At 44.4% G+C, this 15,129-nt stretch overlaps 1 protein-coding gene across 1 annotated transcript; it reads right to left on the minus strand.

Moving 5' to 3' along the window:
- Positions 1 to 409: 409 nt before the first annotated feature.
- foxl2l (forkhead box L2-like) lies at positions 410 to 1,258 on the minus strand. Its single transcript, XM_052039007.1, has one exon. The coding sequence runs from the start codon at positions 1,256 to 1,258 to the stop codon at positions 410 to 412; it is 849 nt and encodes a 282-aa protein (XP_051894967.1).
- Positions 1,259 to 15,129: the final 13,871 nt, after the last annotated feature.

The raw sequence follows: 15,129 nt of genomic DNA on the forward strand, positions 1-15,129 counted from the left end.
AACATTGGATCACTTTCTTTTTTTAAAAAAACTTTGTTGTACAACATTTTATTTACTAAACGTAGAACGTTTTGATCCACAAATTAAAGAACAACACCAACAATGTTAAGCACTGTTTAGACAAATAAACCCTGTAACAATTTCAAATAACAAACGCCCGATTTTTAATAGTCCACCTTTTGTCTGACACACGATTTCAGCTTCCATTTGGTACCAAGATCTTTTATAACCCAGGCTCGGCGATAGCCTTGAACTAAGTACTTGTCTTAGTTGGGATGCTGAGTCCATTTAGTTTTTTTTCCCCAAAAAAATGCACCAAAGTTTGCAAACCGGGAAAACAATTCGTTTTTTTTTGGCACTTTCAAAGAAAATGTCTTACCACCGCTAGTATTGTTAATGTCTCGGAAGGTTATATATCCATTCTGCTGGTCATCGGTCCGTATTCCCAATAGGAACAGTGTACTACAGGCATCTCCGGCTGCCGGGCACATGACAGCTGATAACCGGTGCTCGTAGCGTGAGTCCCCGGGCTCATCTGCTGATTCATGCCATTGTAGGTGGCGGCGGAAGCCGGCACTATAGGTAAGCTTTGCATGCGAGGATATGCGCTGTATGACGAGGCCAGTCCATTCATTTGCACCGGGCTGACATTCCCATTCGCCGCCTGGCAGGACTGGTGGTAGCTGACGGATGTATTTGACCCACCTTGCCCCATGGACCACGAATTAGCCCCAAAGGGAGACTGCAGGTACTTGGGAGTCTGGTAATAAAATGGGTCCGAGTAATTCACGCACGGTTTCCCGGGCAGAAACGGAGACGATGATGGTCTGTACGGCCGCTTCACCCTCCTCCTCCTCCTGTAGTTCCCTTTGTCGAACATATCTTCGAAAGCGGGATCCAAGGTCCAGTAATTCCCCTTCCTCTCCCCTCCACCTTCTCTGGGAACTTTAACAAAACACTCGTTCAGACTAAGGTTGTGCCTGATGCTATTTTGCCAGCCTTTCTTGTTCTTTTCATAGTAGGGGAACTTGGCGACGATATACTGGTAGATGCCATTGAGGGTGAGCCTCTTCTCTTGGCTTTCCTTGATAGCCATCGCGATTAAAGCCACATACGAGTACGGTGGCTTTTGCGATGGGTCAACTTTCTCCATGGACTCCTTGTCCCCAACCTTGACCAGAACGGGCTCGTCGCGAACGCTTGATGCGTCGCTGATGCCTTCCGGATCGTAGGTCTCCTTATCGTGAAACTTTTCCATAGTTTTTGGGTTTGAGATGTAATAATCCAGAGGGTGGCACAGCCTTCCCAATCGGCGCGCAGTCGAGCCCCGTTCTGAGAACTCTCGACCCCAGCATCAGGCTTCTCTCCTCCCCCTGCTCTCTCAGTGGTGGAGCACGTATTCAAATATGACCAATTGTGATATTCTCCAAGGGTTACTCTGAGGTCAAATTAACCCACAGTTGAGATATCTAAACATCGTTCACCCCTCCTCCTTACCATAATCAGTAAAAGAGGTCGAGTCCAAGACCTGCTAAACTGGATGGAGTTTAAGAGAAGTGAATTTGCGACCTGTCAACGTCTAGATCGGTTGTGAAACTTACTTGAATGTCAATTACAGCACAATTAACAAGAAAAACAAGACATTGATTCCGTTTAATCCCGAAATCAGATTTGAACCATTTATACATGTCAGGCGAACGCAGTAATTGATGACTCAGCGCAGTAAAATTCCCTTTAAAGTTCACATGTGGCCGGTGTCTCGCTCAGCCGCCCGCACTGCCAGAGCGGCCGGCTACACTACCATTGACACTGCAAGCATGACCCAGTGCCTTGCAACAGGGTACAGTGCGCCCACCGGGTCCCCGCAACAAAATACAAAAAAGTACTAAAATAATGAAACGATAGGTGTCATATTTAAATGTTTGCAGCATTTGCGACGAGGTGGATACATTAATGGCACAAAGAGAAGTAAATGGGTATCATAGAATCATAGAACAGTACAGCACAATACAGGCCCTTCGGCCCACAATGTTTTGCCGACCTTTAAACCTCGCCTAAGACTATCTAACCCCTTCCTCCCACATATCTCTCTATGTTAAATTCCTCCATATGCTTATCTAGCAATCTCTTGAATTTGACCAATGTACCTGCCTCCACCATTACCCCAGGCAGCGCATTCCATGCCCCAACCACTCTCTGGGTAAAAAACTTCCCTCTGATATCTCCCTTGAAATTCCCACCCATTACTTTAAAGCCATGCCCTCTTGTATTGAGCACTGGTGTCCTGGGAAAGAGGCGCTGGCTGTCTACTCTATCTATTCCTCTTAATATTTTGTACACCTCTATCATGTCTCCTCTCATCCTCCTTCTCTCCAAAGAGTAAAGCCCTAGCTCCTTTAGTCTCTCCTCATCATGCATCCTCTCTAAACCAGGCAGCATCCTGGTAAATCTCCTCTGCACCCTCTCCAACGCTTCCACATCCTTTCGACATCCCCTAAGTGCGGTCTAACCAGAGTTTTGTAGAGCTGCATCATTACCTCATGGCTCTTAAACTCAATCCCATGACTCATGAATGCTAACATCCCATAAGCTTTATTACCTACCTTATACAACCTGTGAGGCAACTTTCAGGGATCTGTGGATATGAACCCCCAGATCCCTCTGCTCCTCCACACTACCCAGCATCCTGCCATTAACTTTGTACTCTGCCTTGGAGTTTGTCCTTCTAAAGTGTACCACCTCGCACTTCTCTGGATTGAATTCCATCTGCCACTTCAACAGTCCTCCACACTATCCACAACACCATCAACCTTTGTGTTGTCTGCAAACTTGCCAACCCACCCTTCTATCCCCCTTATCCAAGTCATTAATAAAAATCACGAAAAGTCGAGGTCCCAGAACCGATCCTTGTGGGACACCACTAGTCACAGCCCTCCAATCTGAATGTACTCCTTCCACCACAACCCTCTGCTTTCTACAGGCAAGCCAATTCTGAATCCACACGGTCAAACATTCCTGGATCCCATGCCCTCAGACCTTCTGAAGAAGCCTACCATGTGGAACCTTGTCAAATGCCTTACTAAAATCAATGTAGGCCACATCTACGGCACTACCTTCATCAATCTGCCTGGTCACCTCTTCAAAGAACCCTATCAGGCTTGTGAGACATGATCTGCCCTTCACAAAGCCATGCTGGCTGTCCCTGATCAGACCACGATTCTCTAAATGCCCATAGATCCTACCTCTTAGAACCCTTTCCAACAGCTTGCCCACCACAGACGTCTATAATTCCTGTTACGTACCAGCAACAATAGAAACACACCGAGTCATGTATAAGTGTTAGAAACTATTTTATTAATAACTACTTGTGATAATGAGAAAAGCCAAAAATGTTAGATGTTAAACATAATGCCCAAAGCTAATAAACTCAAAGTGTGTGTGTGTGGCAAATTCCCAAACTCCAAGTCTAGGAATAGTTCTCAAAGTTCAGTTCAACGACTCAAAAGGTGAAATGTGAGCAAAGGCTTTTGCAAAACCACTGACAGAAGAGAAAATGTAGAGAGAACAAAGAGAGAAATTACGAAATCCACACGTTCCACAATGGAACCCATACGACACCTCAATCTCCGATGATCTCCACTGCTTTGTTCCAAAGTATCTGCCACCCCGAAGGCATTCGATATGTGGCCGCGCACCGAAATGCCTGTTTCCAGTACAGGTTAATGACAAAGTGGACCCCACTTGTTTGCTCCAAAAATCCATACATGGATTGTAGTGACAGACACAGCTATTCTTCTTCATCCATTGATACAGAGACCAGCAGTCAGTGTCTCTCTCTCTCTCTGCAACTCACTGAGCAAAACATCCAGCACGTTGTTATAGTCTTGCTGTCTTGATAACACCACACACACACACACACACACACACACACACACACACACACAATACTACTCTACTGTCCTCTAAGTAATGTCCTACTAAAGGGACATTCACCAAATAGCAACCCGGCTCGTAACATTCCCTGGACTATCCCTACTACCTTTTTTGAATAAGGGGACAACATTTGCCACCCTCCAATCCTCCGGTACCATTCCCGTGGACAATGAGGACTCAAAGATCCTAGCCAACGGTTCAGCAATCTCCTCCCTCACCTTGCGGAGCAGACTGGGGAATATTCCGTCAGGCCCGGGGACTTATCTGTCCTAATATTTTCTAACAGCTCCAACACATCCTCCCTCTTGATGTCTACATGCTCTAGAACATTAACCTTACCAACACTGTCCTCAGCGTCATCAAGACCCCTCTCCTTGGTGAATACTGAAGAAAAGTATTCATTGAGAACCTCACCCACTTCCACAGCTTCCAGGCACATCTTCCCACCTTCGTCTCTAATCGGACCTACTTTTTCTCTCGCCATCCTTCTGCTCTTCACATAAGTGAAAAAAGCCTGGGGATTTTCCTTAACCCTGCTCACCAAGGCCTTTTCATGTCTCCTTCTTGCTCTCCTCAGCCCCTTCCTAAGTTCCTTCCTTGCTACTCTATATTCCTCATGAGCCCTATCTGATCCTTGCTGCCTACACCTTATGTATGCTGCCTTCTTCCTCCTAACTAGTTGTTCCACCTCTCTTGTCACCCATGGTTCCTTCACCCTGCCATTCTTTCTCTGCCTCACTGGGACAAATTTATCCCTAACATCCTGCAAGAGATCCCTGAACAATGACCACATCTCCATATTACATTTCCCTTCAAAAATGTCATCCCAATTTACACTCGCAAGTTCTAGCCTTATAGTCTCATAATTTGCCCCTCCCCAATTAAATATCTTCCTGTCCTCTTTGCTCCTATCTTTGTCCATGAAAATGCTAAAGGTTCGGGAGCAGCGGTCACTGTCCCCCAAATGCTGACCCATTGAGAGATCTGTCACTTGACCCGGTTCATTACCTAATACTAGATCTAATATGGCATTCCCTCTAGGTGGCCTGTCAACATACTGTGACAGGAATCCGTCCTGGACACACTTAACAAACTCTGCCCTGTCTAAACCTTTGGTACTAAGCAGGTGCCAATCAATATTTGGGAAGTTGAAGTCTCCCATGATAACAACACTGCTATTCTTGTACCTTTCCAATATCTGCCTCCCAATCTGCTCTTCAGTATCCTTGCTGCTACGGGGGGTGGGGGGGGGGGGTGGGGGGGGCCTATAGAATACTCCCAGTAGAGTAACTGCTCCTTTCGTGTTCCTAACTTCCACCCATATTGACTCCAGAGAGGATCCTTCTACATTATCCACCCTTTCTGCAGCTGTAATAGTATCCCTGACCAGTAACGCCACCCCTCCTCCTCTTCTCCCCCCTTCCTTATCCCTTTTAAAACTGAAATCCAGGAATATTCAGTATCCATTCCTGCCCTGGTGACAGCCAAGTCTCTGCAAGAGCCACAATATCATAGTTCCATGTATTTATCCAAGCTCTCAGTTCATCACCCTTATTCCTGATACTTCTTGCATTTAAGTAAATGCATTTTAGCCCATCCACCTTTCTACTTTTATACCCTATACTCAGCTTCTCCTTCCTCAAAGCCTCTCTATATGTTAGATCTGACCTTACTCCATGCACTTCTTCTGCTGACCTACCCCTCCGGTTCCCAGCCCCCTCGCAAACTAGTTTAAACACTCCTGAACCACACTAGTAAACCTGCCTGCAAGGTATGTTACCAATAAGTGGATGGAGAGTGACCAAAGCTGATATTTGACATTTAGGAATGAAAGGCAAGAAAGGAAAATGGGGAGCGGAATAGTGCTAGAAACAAGGAATGAGATCAGTACAGTGGTGAAAAAATAACCTTGGTTCAATGGTTCATGGTGGAGAATTAGAATCAGTTTGGGGTACATTCCTCCCCACCACTGAGGACATCTTCAAGAGGCGGTGCCTCAAGAGGGCAGCATCCATCACTAAGGACCTCACCACCCGGGACATGCCCTCTTCATGTTACTACCATCAGGGCGGGGGTTACAGGAGCCTGAAGACCCACACTCAACAATTCAGGAACAGCTTCTTCCCCCCTGCCATCAGATTTCTGAACGGTCCATGAACCCATGAACACTACCTCATTATTCCTTTTTTATTTGCACTATTATTTATTTATTTTGTAATTTATAGTAACTTTCATGTCTTTGCACTGTACTGCTGCCACAAAACAACAAAATTTCAAGACATATAAGTCAGTGAGGATAAACCTGAGTCTGTTTCTGAAGCAGCAAAGGGCAGGCCATACTGGGTAGGAGTTACTGATTGACTCCCAAATCATGGCAGTAATATTCAGCATGGCATAAATCAGGAAATAAGAAAACCACGGGACAGGGGTTAAAAACAGTAAATATCGGGGTCTTTAGTCTACATGTGGAGCAGACAAGTCCAATTAGGTGGAGGACAAATCCATGAAATGCCTTTCCATGACAATATGTTGAGGAAATCAACTGGGGAAAAGAGGGTGCAGAGCACCCACTGCACCTCTGCAGTTAGGAAGAGTGCAGACTCAGCCAGTGGTCCCAGGAGAGGGCGAAGGAATGGAGTGCCGCTGGGGCGAACGTCCTGCGGGAGCCAGCTGGGTGGTCCTGTAGCCGATTGCTCAGTGAGACCCTGGGCAGAACCTGTCCAGGGTAGGTTGGGTGGCATGGAGGGAGGGAATTGGTGGTGGGGGAGTAGTGGAAGGAGAGAATGTGGAGGAGGGCAGGTTACAGGATTGCGGAGGAAGAGTGGGGAGACTGAGGACAGGGGAAGAGGTGTGAAGGGAAGGGGTTCTAAGGAAGGATGTGGCTGGAGGAGGAGGCATATGGCAGCTGAAAGCAAGCGAGGCAACTCATGCCAGTTATGAGTCGGTGCTGTATCCCTGCAGCAGAGGAGGTCTTCAAACACCATGGACTACCTTGCCACTGGTCCAAACCTTACTCAGTCAAGTCCATGTAGTTGTTGGTGTGCGATGGACACCACATGTAAAGATAAGTCACACACTAACATTTCCTGAAGAGCATAAACCATTGGGTATCTTGTTCCATTTACCCCCTGCTAATTCAACGCTATAGACATTGGTTTCACTCTTCATCTGGAAGCTCAGTTCCTCATGATTAGGAATCATACATGACGTCTCCAGTGTTGTGTGGGGAGGAGGGGAGGTGCTGGTGGTCATGGTGGTGACATTGGAGGTGTACATTTGGATGCACGTGACTCTCGGTGGAAAATTGATGGATGCTTGTTGTGAACTTTGTCCTTTCAGAAGCAAACAACACCAACTTCACTTGTGGGGAACAATAGTGTGGTCCAGGTTGCTTCTAACCCCACAGCCATTTCAAAGGTGAAGTCCTACAGAAGCAAGCCGGTGAGTCACTAGTTCATTTGCTGAGCCTTTCATTCCTGAGGGAGCCAGAGCTGGCATCTAAGCAACTAAAGAGACAAAGGCATCAACACACTCTGGGCCTTCCATAGATCATTTTGACAATCAGGATGAGAACTGTGGTCCATCCACCACGTCATAAACTTTTGAAAATCAGCAAAGCTATTCCTACTTATTGACTAAATAGTTGAATGTCTCCAGAAGGCGAGACTGCACCTGCTGCTAATTACAGTGCCATAGAATCTAATTAATAGGCTTTCTCTCCCCGCCTTCACAATATCTTGGCTTCAGTGCTTGATATTGACTTCCTGGAATCTCTGATGATTAACATATACAGAATAACATTACTTTTAAATTCCCAAGCTGTCAACTCTTGAACCAAATTACAAAGTATTCATAATATACACACTCCTTTGTGTACACAGACATACATATGTACACACACACACATACACTTGAGTTGCAGTTAAAGCAACAAAAAAATTGGGGTGTATGTTAAAATAGTCTGAAGCAATCAGTTTCCAGTGAAGTTACTAGTTAACTGCCTCAGCGCCAATTAATAAAACTGCAAGGTGCTAATACTGCATTCTTAAGAATCTGCCTGACATCACTCTGAATAACGAATGTTTCTGGGATAATGGGGGGGATTTGTATCTGAATGTGACTCAACAAGTGCAAAATCAATGTGTAGAGGAAGCTGGGCAAATTCTTTAATTTAGTGGAGACACAAAAGGCTGCAGATGCTGGAATCAGGAGCAAAAAACAAGCTTTTGGAGGAACTCAGCAGGTCAGGCAGCATCTGTGGAGGGAAATAGACAGCTGATATTTCGGGTCAAGATCCTTCATCTGGACTGAAGGGTCTCTGACCCGAAATGTTGACTGCCCACCAGAAAATCACGAGGGGCAGAGATAAGGTGGATGGTTACTGTCTTTTTCCCAGGGTAGGGGAGTCTGAAACTAGAGGGCACAGGTTTAAGCGGAGAGGGGAGAGATTTAAGGAGACATGAGGAGTAAAGTTTTTCACACAGAGGGTGGTGCGTATACGGAATGAGCTGGAAGGAAGTGGATAGAGGGGTAGAGAGTGGTTAGACTGCCCACTCGATCGATGCCTCTTATCATCTTGTGCACCTCTATCAAGTCACCTCTCATCCTCCTTCTCTCCAAAGAGAAAAGCCCGAGCTCGCTCAACCTATCCTCATAGGACATGCTCTCCAATCCAGGCAGCATCCTGGTAAATCTCCTCTGCACCCTCTCTAAAGCTTCCACATCCTTCCTATAATGAGGTGGCCTCTATGACCCAGTAAGATCTTGGCTGATCTACTCTGGACCTCAACATCATTGTCTTGCTCTTTCCCCATACCCCTTGCCTCCCTTGTAGTTTAAATGCCTGTTAGTATCTGCCCTAACTCTGCCTCCTAAGCTCCCTGGTGTACAGAATTCCAACGCTTCATGGCCCTCTGAGAGATGATCTCCTCCTCATCTCCATCTGAAATGGGAGACATCTTATCCTGAAACTATGTCCCCTTTCTCCACACCCACCCTGCTTGGGGAAACATCCTCTCAGCATCCTCCCTATCGAAACCCCTCAGAATTTGATATGTTTCAGTAGATCACAAAGATTACAAAAACCAGCCTCCCCTCCATGGACTCTGTCTACACGTCTCGCTGCCTCGGTATAGCAGCCGGCATAATCAAAGACCCCACCCACCCCGGACATTCTCCCTTCTCCCCCTTCCATTGGGCAGAAGATACAAAAGCTTGAAAACATGCACCACCAGATTGAAGGACAGATTCTATCCTGCTGATACAAGACTCTTGAACAGACCTCTTGTGCACTGAAGATGAACTCTTGACCTCACAATCTACCTCGTCATGGCCCTTGCACACTTTCTCTGTAACTGTAACCATAACACTATAATCTGCTCTTCTCTTGTACTATCTCATAGTATCTTTTTGAAATAATCTGTATGGATGTCTTGCAAAACTACGTTTTTCACTGTATCTCAGTAAATCAATAATAAATCAATACCAATGCCAAACTGCTTCATCCTTGCCATCGGTTCAATGAACTTTCTTTGCACAGCCTCCAATGCAAGCACATTCTTCCTTAAATGTAGAGAGCAAAATGCACAGATTCATTGCGGTGTGGTTTCTCCAGTCAAATTGCATCAAAACTTCCCTTTACCTCCATTCCTCTTGCAACCATCACATCATTAAAGGCCAGCATTCCTTGCTGCCTGCCCCGCCGAGTTCCTCCAGCAGCTTGTTTTATGTTCCAACATTACGTTAACCTTCTTAATTAATTTACAATAAAATTTACAAGGACGTTGCCGGGACTTGAGGACCTGAGTTATAGGGGAAGGTTGAATAGGTTAGGACTTTATTCCCTGGAGCACAGGAGAATGAGGGGAGATCTTATAGAGCTATACAAAATTATGAGGGGTATAAATTGGGCAGAATTGGTAAATGCGGGTTCAATTGTAACATTTAAGAGAGGTTTGGATAGGTACATGGATGGGAGGGGTTTGGAGGGATATGGTCCAGGTGCAGGTAGATGGGACTAGGCAGAAGATCAGGTCGGCATGGACTAGATGGGCCGAAGGGCCTGTTTCTGTGCTGTAGTGCTCTGTGACTCAAATTACTTGCTATACCTGCATGCAAACCAATTTGTGCTTCATGTTCAAAGACTCCCAATTCACTTTGTACTGCAACATTTTGTTGCCTTATTCCACTTAAATCATAATTTTCTCCTTATTCTTCCTTCCAAAGCAAACAACTGCACATTTTTCCCACATTGTACTCCATCTGCCAACTTCTTGCCCACTGAGTACTAATATCCCTTTGCAGGCTCTTTGTATCCACCTCATGACTTGCTAACCCACCAACTTTGTATCATCAACAAATTTGGCTGCAGGACACTGGTCCCTTCATCTAAGTCATCAATATAGATGATAAATTGTTGAGGGCCCAGGACTGATCCCTCTGACACCCCATTAGTTTCTGATTACTAATCCAAAAAGGACCCATTTAGCCCAATCCTCTGTTTACTGTTAGTTAGCAACACTCCTGTCCATATCAATATATTACCTCCAACTACCCGTGCTCTTACCTTGTGCAATAACCCTTATATGGGGCAATATTTGAATGCCTTATGGAAATCCAAATACTCTACACATACAGACATCTACTGGTTCCCCTCTATTCACCCCATCTGTTACATCCTCAAGGAAATCTAGCAAATATGATTTCCCTTTCATAAACTACATTGACTCTGCTTGGTTGTCTTATGACTTTCTGAATATCCTGTGAACACTTCCTTAATTTTCCAGTTACCCATGTTAGGCTAACAGTTTCTTACTTTTGGTCTCCCTCCTTTCTAATCTGCTAAGTCAAGTTGGAGCAAAATAATGAAAAGAGGCCATTCAGCCCATCATGTTCATATTGGCTAAAAATGGACATGAGGTTAATCCCACTTCTTGGCTCTTCACCCACAGTCCTGCAAGTTATGACTCTACAAAGGACTAACTGAGGTACTTTATAAACGTGACGAGGGTTCCTATTTCCACCTTCCTTCTTCCTATCTGCCTGGAACTCTCTACTCCAGACCTCATCATAGCCTCAGTCCAATAATGTAATAAAAAGCCAAACTGCAAATATGATGTGAGAGTGACTGTCCTTGACTTCAAGGTGACATTTGATGGAATGTGGCCTCAAGGATCCCTGATATAACTGAAGTCGATGGCATCAAGGGGAAAGCACTCCCATGGACCCACAGAGGGAGCTTGGTTGTGGTTGGTGGAGGTTGATCATCCCAGGCAGGACATCATCACAGGAGTTTCTCAGGCCAGTGCTCCAAGCCCAACATTTTCAGCTGGTTCATCCACAGCGTTCTTTTCATGATAACCTTAGGTGTGGGGGTATTTGTTGTTGATTGCACAATGTTCAACTCCACTTGTAACTCCGGAACACATGAAACTGTCCGAGACAACATTCTTGCATGGGCTGTGAAATGGAAAGTGACATTTGCACTACAAAAGTGCAAAATCTCCAACAAGAGAGGCCTTAACTACCCACCTTTGACATTCAATGGCATTACTGTTGTCAGGCTCCCCCTCAAATATCCTGAGGTCAACTGAACCAGAGAAACAAATACCATAGCTACAAGATTGGAATTGGAATTGGTTTATTATTTACCAAGGTACAGTGGAAAACTTGTCTTGCATACCATTCATACAGATCAATTCATTACACAGTGCACTGAGGTAGTACAAGGTAAAACAATACAGAATGCAGAGTAAAGCGTATTCTTAGAGACATAGAATTTAGATTTAAAAGAGTAGAATGATTACAGTAAAAGTAATGAGTAGATCTGCAGAGAGCAGCTTGCAATGAGTCACCATGCTCCAGCGCTATGATGCTGGGTATCCTGTGGCAAATATCCCACACACTGACACACTGAAGCATTTCAAAAAGGTATACGGAGAGAGATATATTACTGGACAAATGTCACTTTAACAACTCTTAAGAAGCTCGTTGCCATCCTGGGCAAAGCAGCCCACTTGATTGGCATCCAATCACCACTTGAAACACTCCACCATCTACAGTGTCTACCACCTACAAAATGCACTGTGGTTACTAACCTAGGCTACTCCCAAACTCTAACAGCAAGAGAGACAAGGGCAGCAGGTGCACGGGAGTGTCTCTACCTGCAGGTTCCCTTTAAGTCATACACCATCCTGACTTGGAACTACAACAAAGTCCTTTCATAATTTCTGGATCTAAATCCAGGAATTCCTTCCCGAGCAGCACAATGGGAGCTCCACCATCTCCTCAACAAAAGTTACAGCTGGGCAACAATTACTGGTCTTGCCAGAGACTCCAACACACCAAAAAATGAATATTTGAAAAACCTGTGAGCACTAATCCTTAACAGAATTCTGCCAGTCTTCGTTTCAAATTGGTTGTAGTCTGCACCATGAACAAAATGAGGTTAAGATAAGATCAAAGCATTTGCAAATGAAAAATAATGAGTATAATATCAACCTAGTAAAAAGGAATCTTCTTTTTATTGCAATGAAATAAATGTAAAGCAGTTACATCAATTCCCAAGAAAATAATAATCTTTCACTCACATATCTGAATTGGGCAAAACTTTTAATATATAACAGAATAAATATGGAAAATAACCCTATTAGAAGCATGAATGTCACAAAACTAGTGGGTTTTGCTTTCAATGTAAACAAGGTATTTCTCTCTTTCCCTTGAATAGTCTGAAGGTTTTATTTTGCTTTCGGAACCAACCACAGGTGTAATTTTAAACGGGCGGCAGATACCTGGTTCAGTGCAAGTCTTTGAAAGTGGAAGAGCAAGTTGAGAAGGCTGTTAAAAAACACACGCACAGGATCCTTGGACATATAAATGGAGACAAGGAATACAAAACTGAACTAAACCTTTGTAATTCTCAGCTGAAGGACTGTGTCCAATTCAGGATATCAAATATTAGACTGCACGGCAGGTCCGAGGAGAGGGTATGGAGGAGGTTTATTAGAATGATACTTGGGGTGCTGGACCTCGGTTACATGAGGAGAATGGAGAATTAAGTCTGGTTCTGCCATAAAATAAGATGGAGGCTGAATTGTGGAACAGACTCAAGGGGCCGCATGGCCTACACTTTGTTCTCTTTGTTATGTTCTTGAAATGAGATCCCCTGGTTGTCACCCATCCTGCCACTGGCAACGGTTTCTTGCTATTAAATCTAATAATGTGCTTAAATGCCCTTCATAATGTCAACACTTGAAAGTAAATAGCAAGGCCGACAGAGATGAGATGAGAATTATTCTCCATACGATGTGCTTTCAAATCAGGAATGTACGGCTGAAAGGGCAGTGGGACTGGACTCAACAACAACTTTCAACTAGAAATTGTATAAACAGTAGAAGGGTCAGATTTTGGAGATCTGTTACAACAGGGCAAGGAACAGAATGAGTTGGATGATTCTTTCATAAGCTGGCAAAGGCATGAGCCACTGAATCACCTCCTTCTGTGCTGCATCATTCTGCACATCTATGCTCATTGCTGACAACCTGCCTTTTGATAATCTCATTGAGTCGTACAGCACGGAAACAGGCCCTTCGGCCCAACTGGTCCATGCTGACTGTGTTGCCCAGTGAGCTAGTCCCATCTGTCCGCGTTTGGCCCATAGCCCTCTAAACCTCTCCTATAGGTAGTTTTTAAATGTTGCTAATGTGCCCTCCTCAACCACTATTTCTGGCAGCTTATTCCAAATACGCACCAGCCTTTGCATGAAGCTGCCCCTGATGTCCTTTTTAAATCTCTTGCCTCTGATCTTAAACCTATGCCCTCTTGTTTTTAGCACCCCCTCCCTGGGAAAAAGACTTTGTGCTTTCACCCTGCCTATGCCCCTCATGATCTTATATACCTCTATCAGGTCACCCCTCAATCTCCTGTGTTCCAGGGAATAAAGTTCTGGTCTATGCAACCTCTCTTGTATCTCAGGCCCCCAAGTCCAGGCAACATCCTGGTAAGCCCATCTAAATCCAGGAATTATACATTGATTCAAATTAAATATATCTCAGTTAAGAAGTTCTGTGATTTGGCAGAATCAGATAAAAATACAGTTTACCTGTTAAGCATGTAAGTATTTAAAGAAAAATTATAATGGTGTGAAGCATCAAGCTATACAACAGAGATAATGCACCATAATTAGAACAAAATCGAGTCATAGTAATGCTACACATTTTTCAAAAAATGGATCACATTTTAAATTAAAAATGCATCAGTAAACAGTGAGAACTGTTCCCAATGGACCTCTGTACTATGGTTGTAGGCTGTTGTTTGTACATGACTACACACTTTATGCTGAAGTATCTTGAATTGGTGTTTGCAAATAGAACAACACACTCGGCATTCCCAACTTACTCTGAAAACTCCATGAGTGAGAAAAACAAGTTCCAAATTATATTACTGGTATATGAATTACATATTCCATAAATGACACTGTGTTGAAGTAAAGAATGAAAGTGGTAACTTTGAACCAACGTTCTGGGAAAATGAAGGTAATCTTGCAACAACTGTGACCAGAACAATAAACATGAAATATCACAGGTGGATCTGAAATGAGATACAAGATCTCTTTTTTTCCATTCACATGCGTGATGTGGGTATGACTGGCAGAACCAGCTTTGACTGTTCATCCCAATTATCGTTGGGGTGGTGGAGCGTGGCCTTTGTAGTCGTTCTGGTGAAGATACTCCTGCAAGGCTGTTGGGTAGGATTTAGACCCAGGGATGAAGGAGCAAATTGGACTTGGAAACCATATTTCCAAGATGATGTGTGATTTGGAGAGGAACATGCAGGTAGCAGTGCTTCCATGCACCTGTTCTGATAGTTTGTAGAGTTTGTGGGTCTGGGAAGGGTTGTCAAAGAAACCTTAGTGAGTTGCTCAACACATTTTGTAGGTGGTACACACTGTAGCCATGATACAGTAGTGAACAAAGGAGCGAATATTTAAGGTGATGGACCTGGTGTCAATCAAGAGGGATGCTTCAAAATGGAGGGTTAAGATATGTGCACTGTTAGAGCCACACTCCATCACAACCTGACTTGTGCCTTGTATGTGGTGATAAGAGCTTGGGCAGACAGGAAGTGGGTCACTTGCCAGTCAACCTCTGCCTGTCTCTTGAAGCCACAGAAGTCATGTGGTCAGAACAGTTACGCAAA

This window comes from Pristis pectinata, chromosome 26 (assembly GCF_009764475.1).
Source record: "Pristis pectinata isolate sPriPec2 chromosome 26, sPriPec2.1.pri, whole genome shotgun sequence".
In the NCBI taxonomy this organism is placed as follows: domain Eukaryota; kingdom Metazoa; phylum Chordata; class Chondrichthyes; order Rhinopristiformes; family Pristidae; genus Pristis; species Pristis pectinata.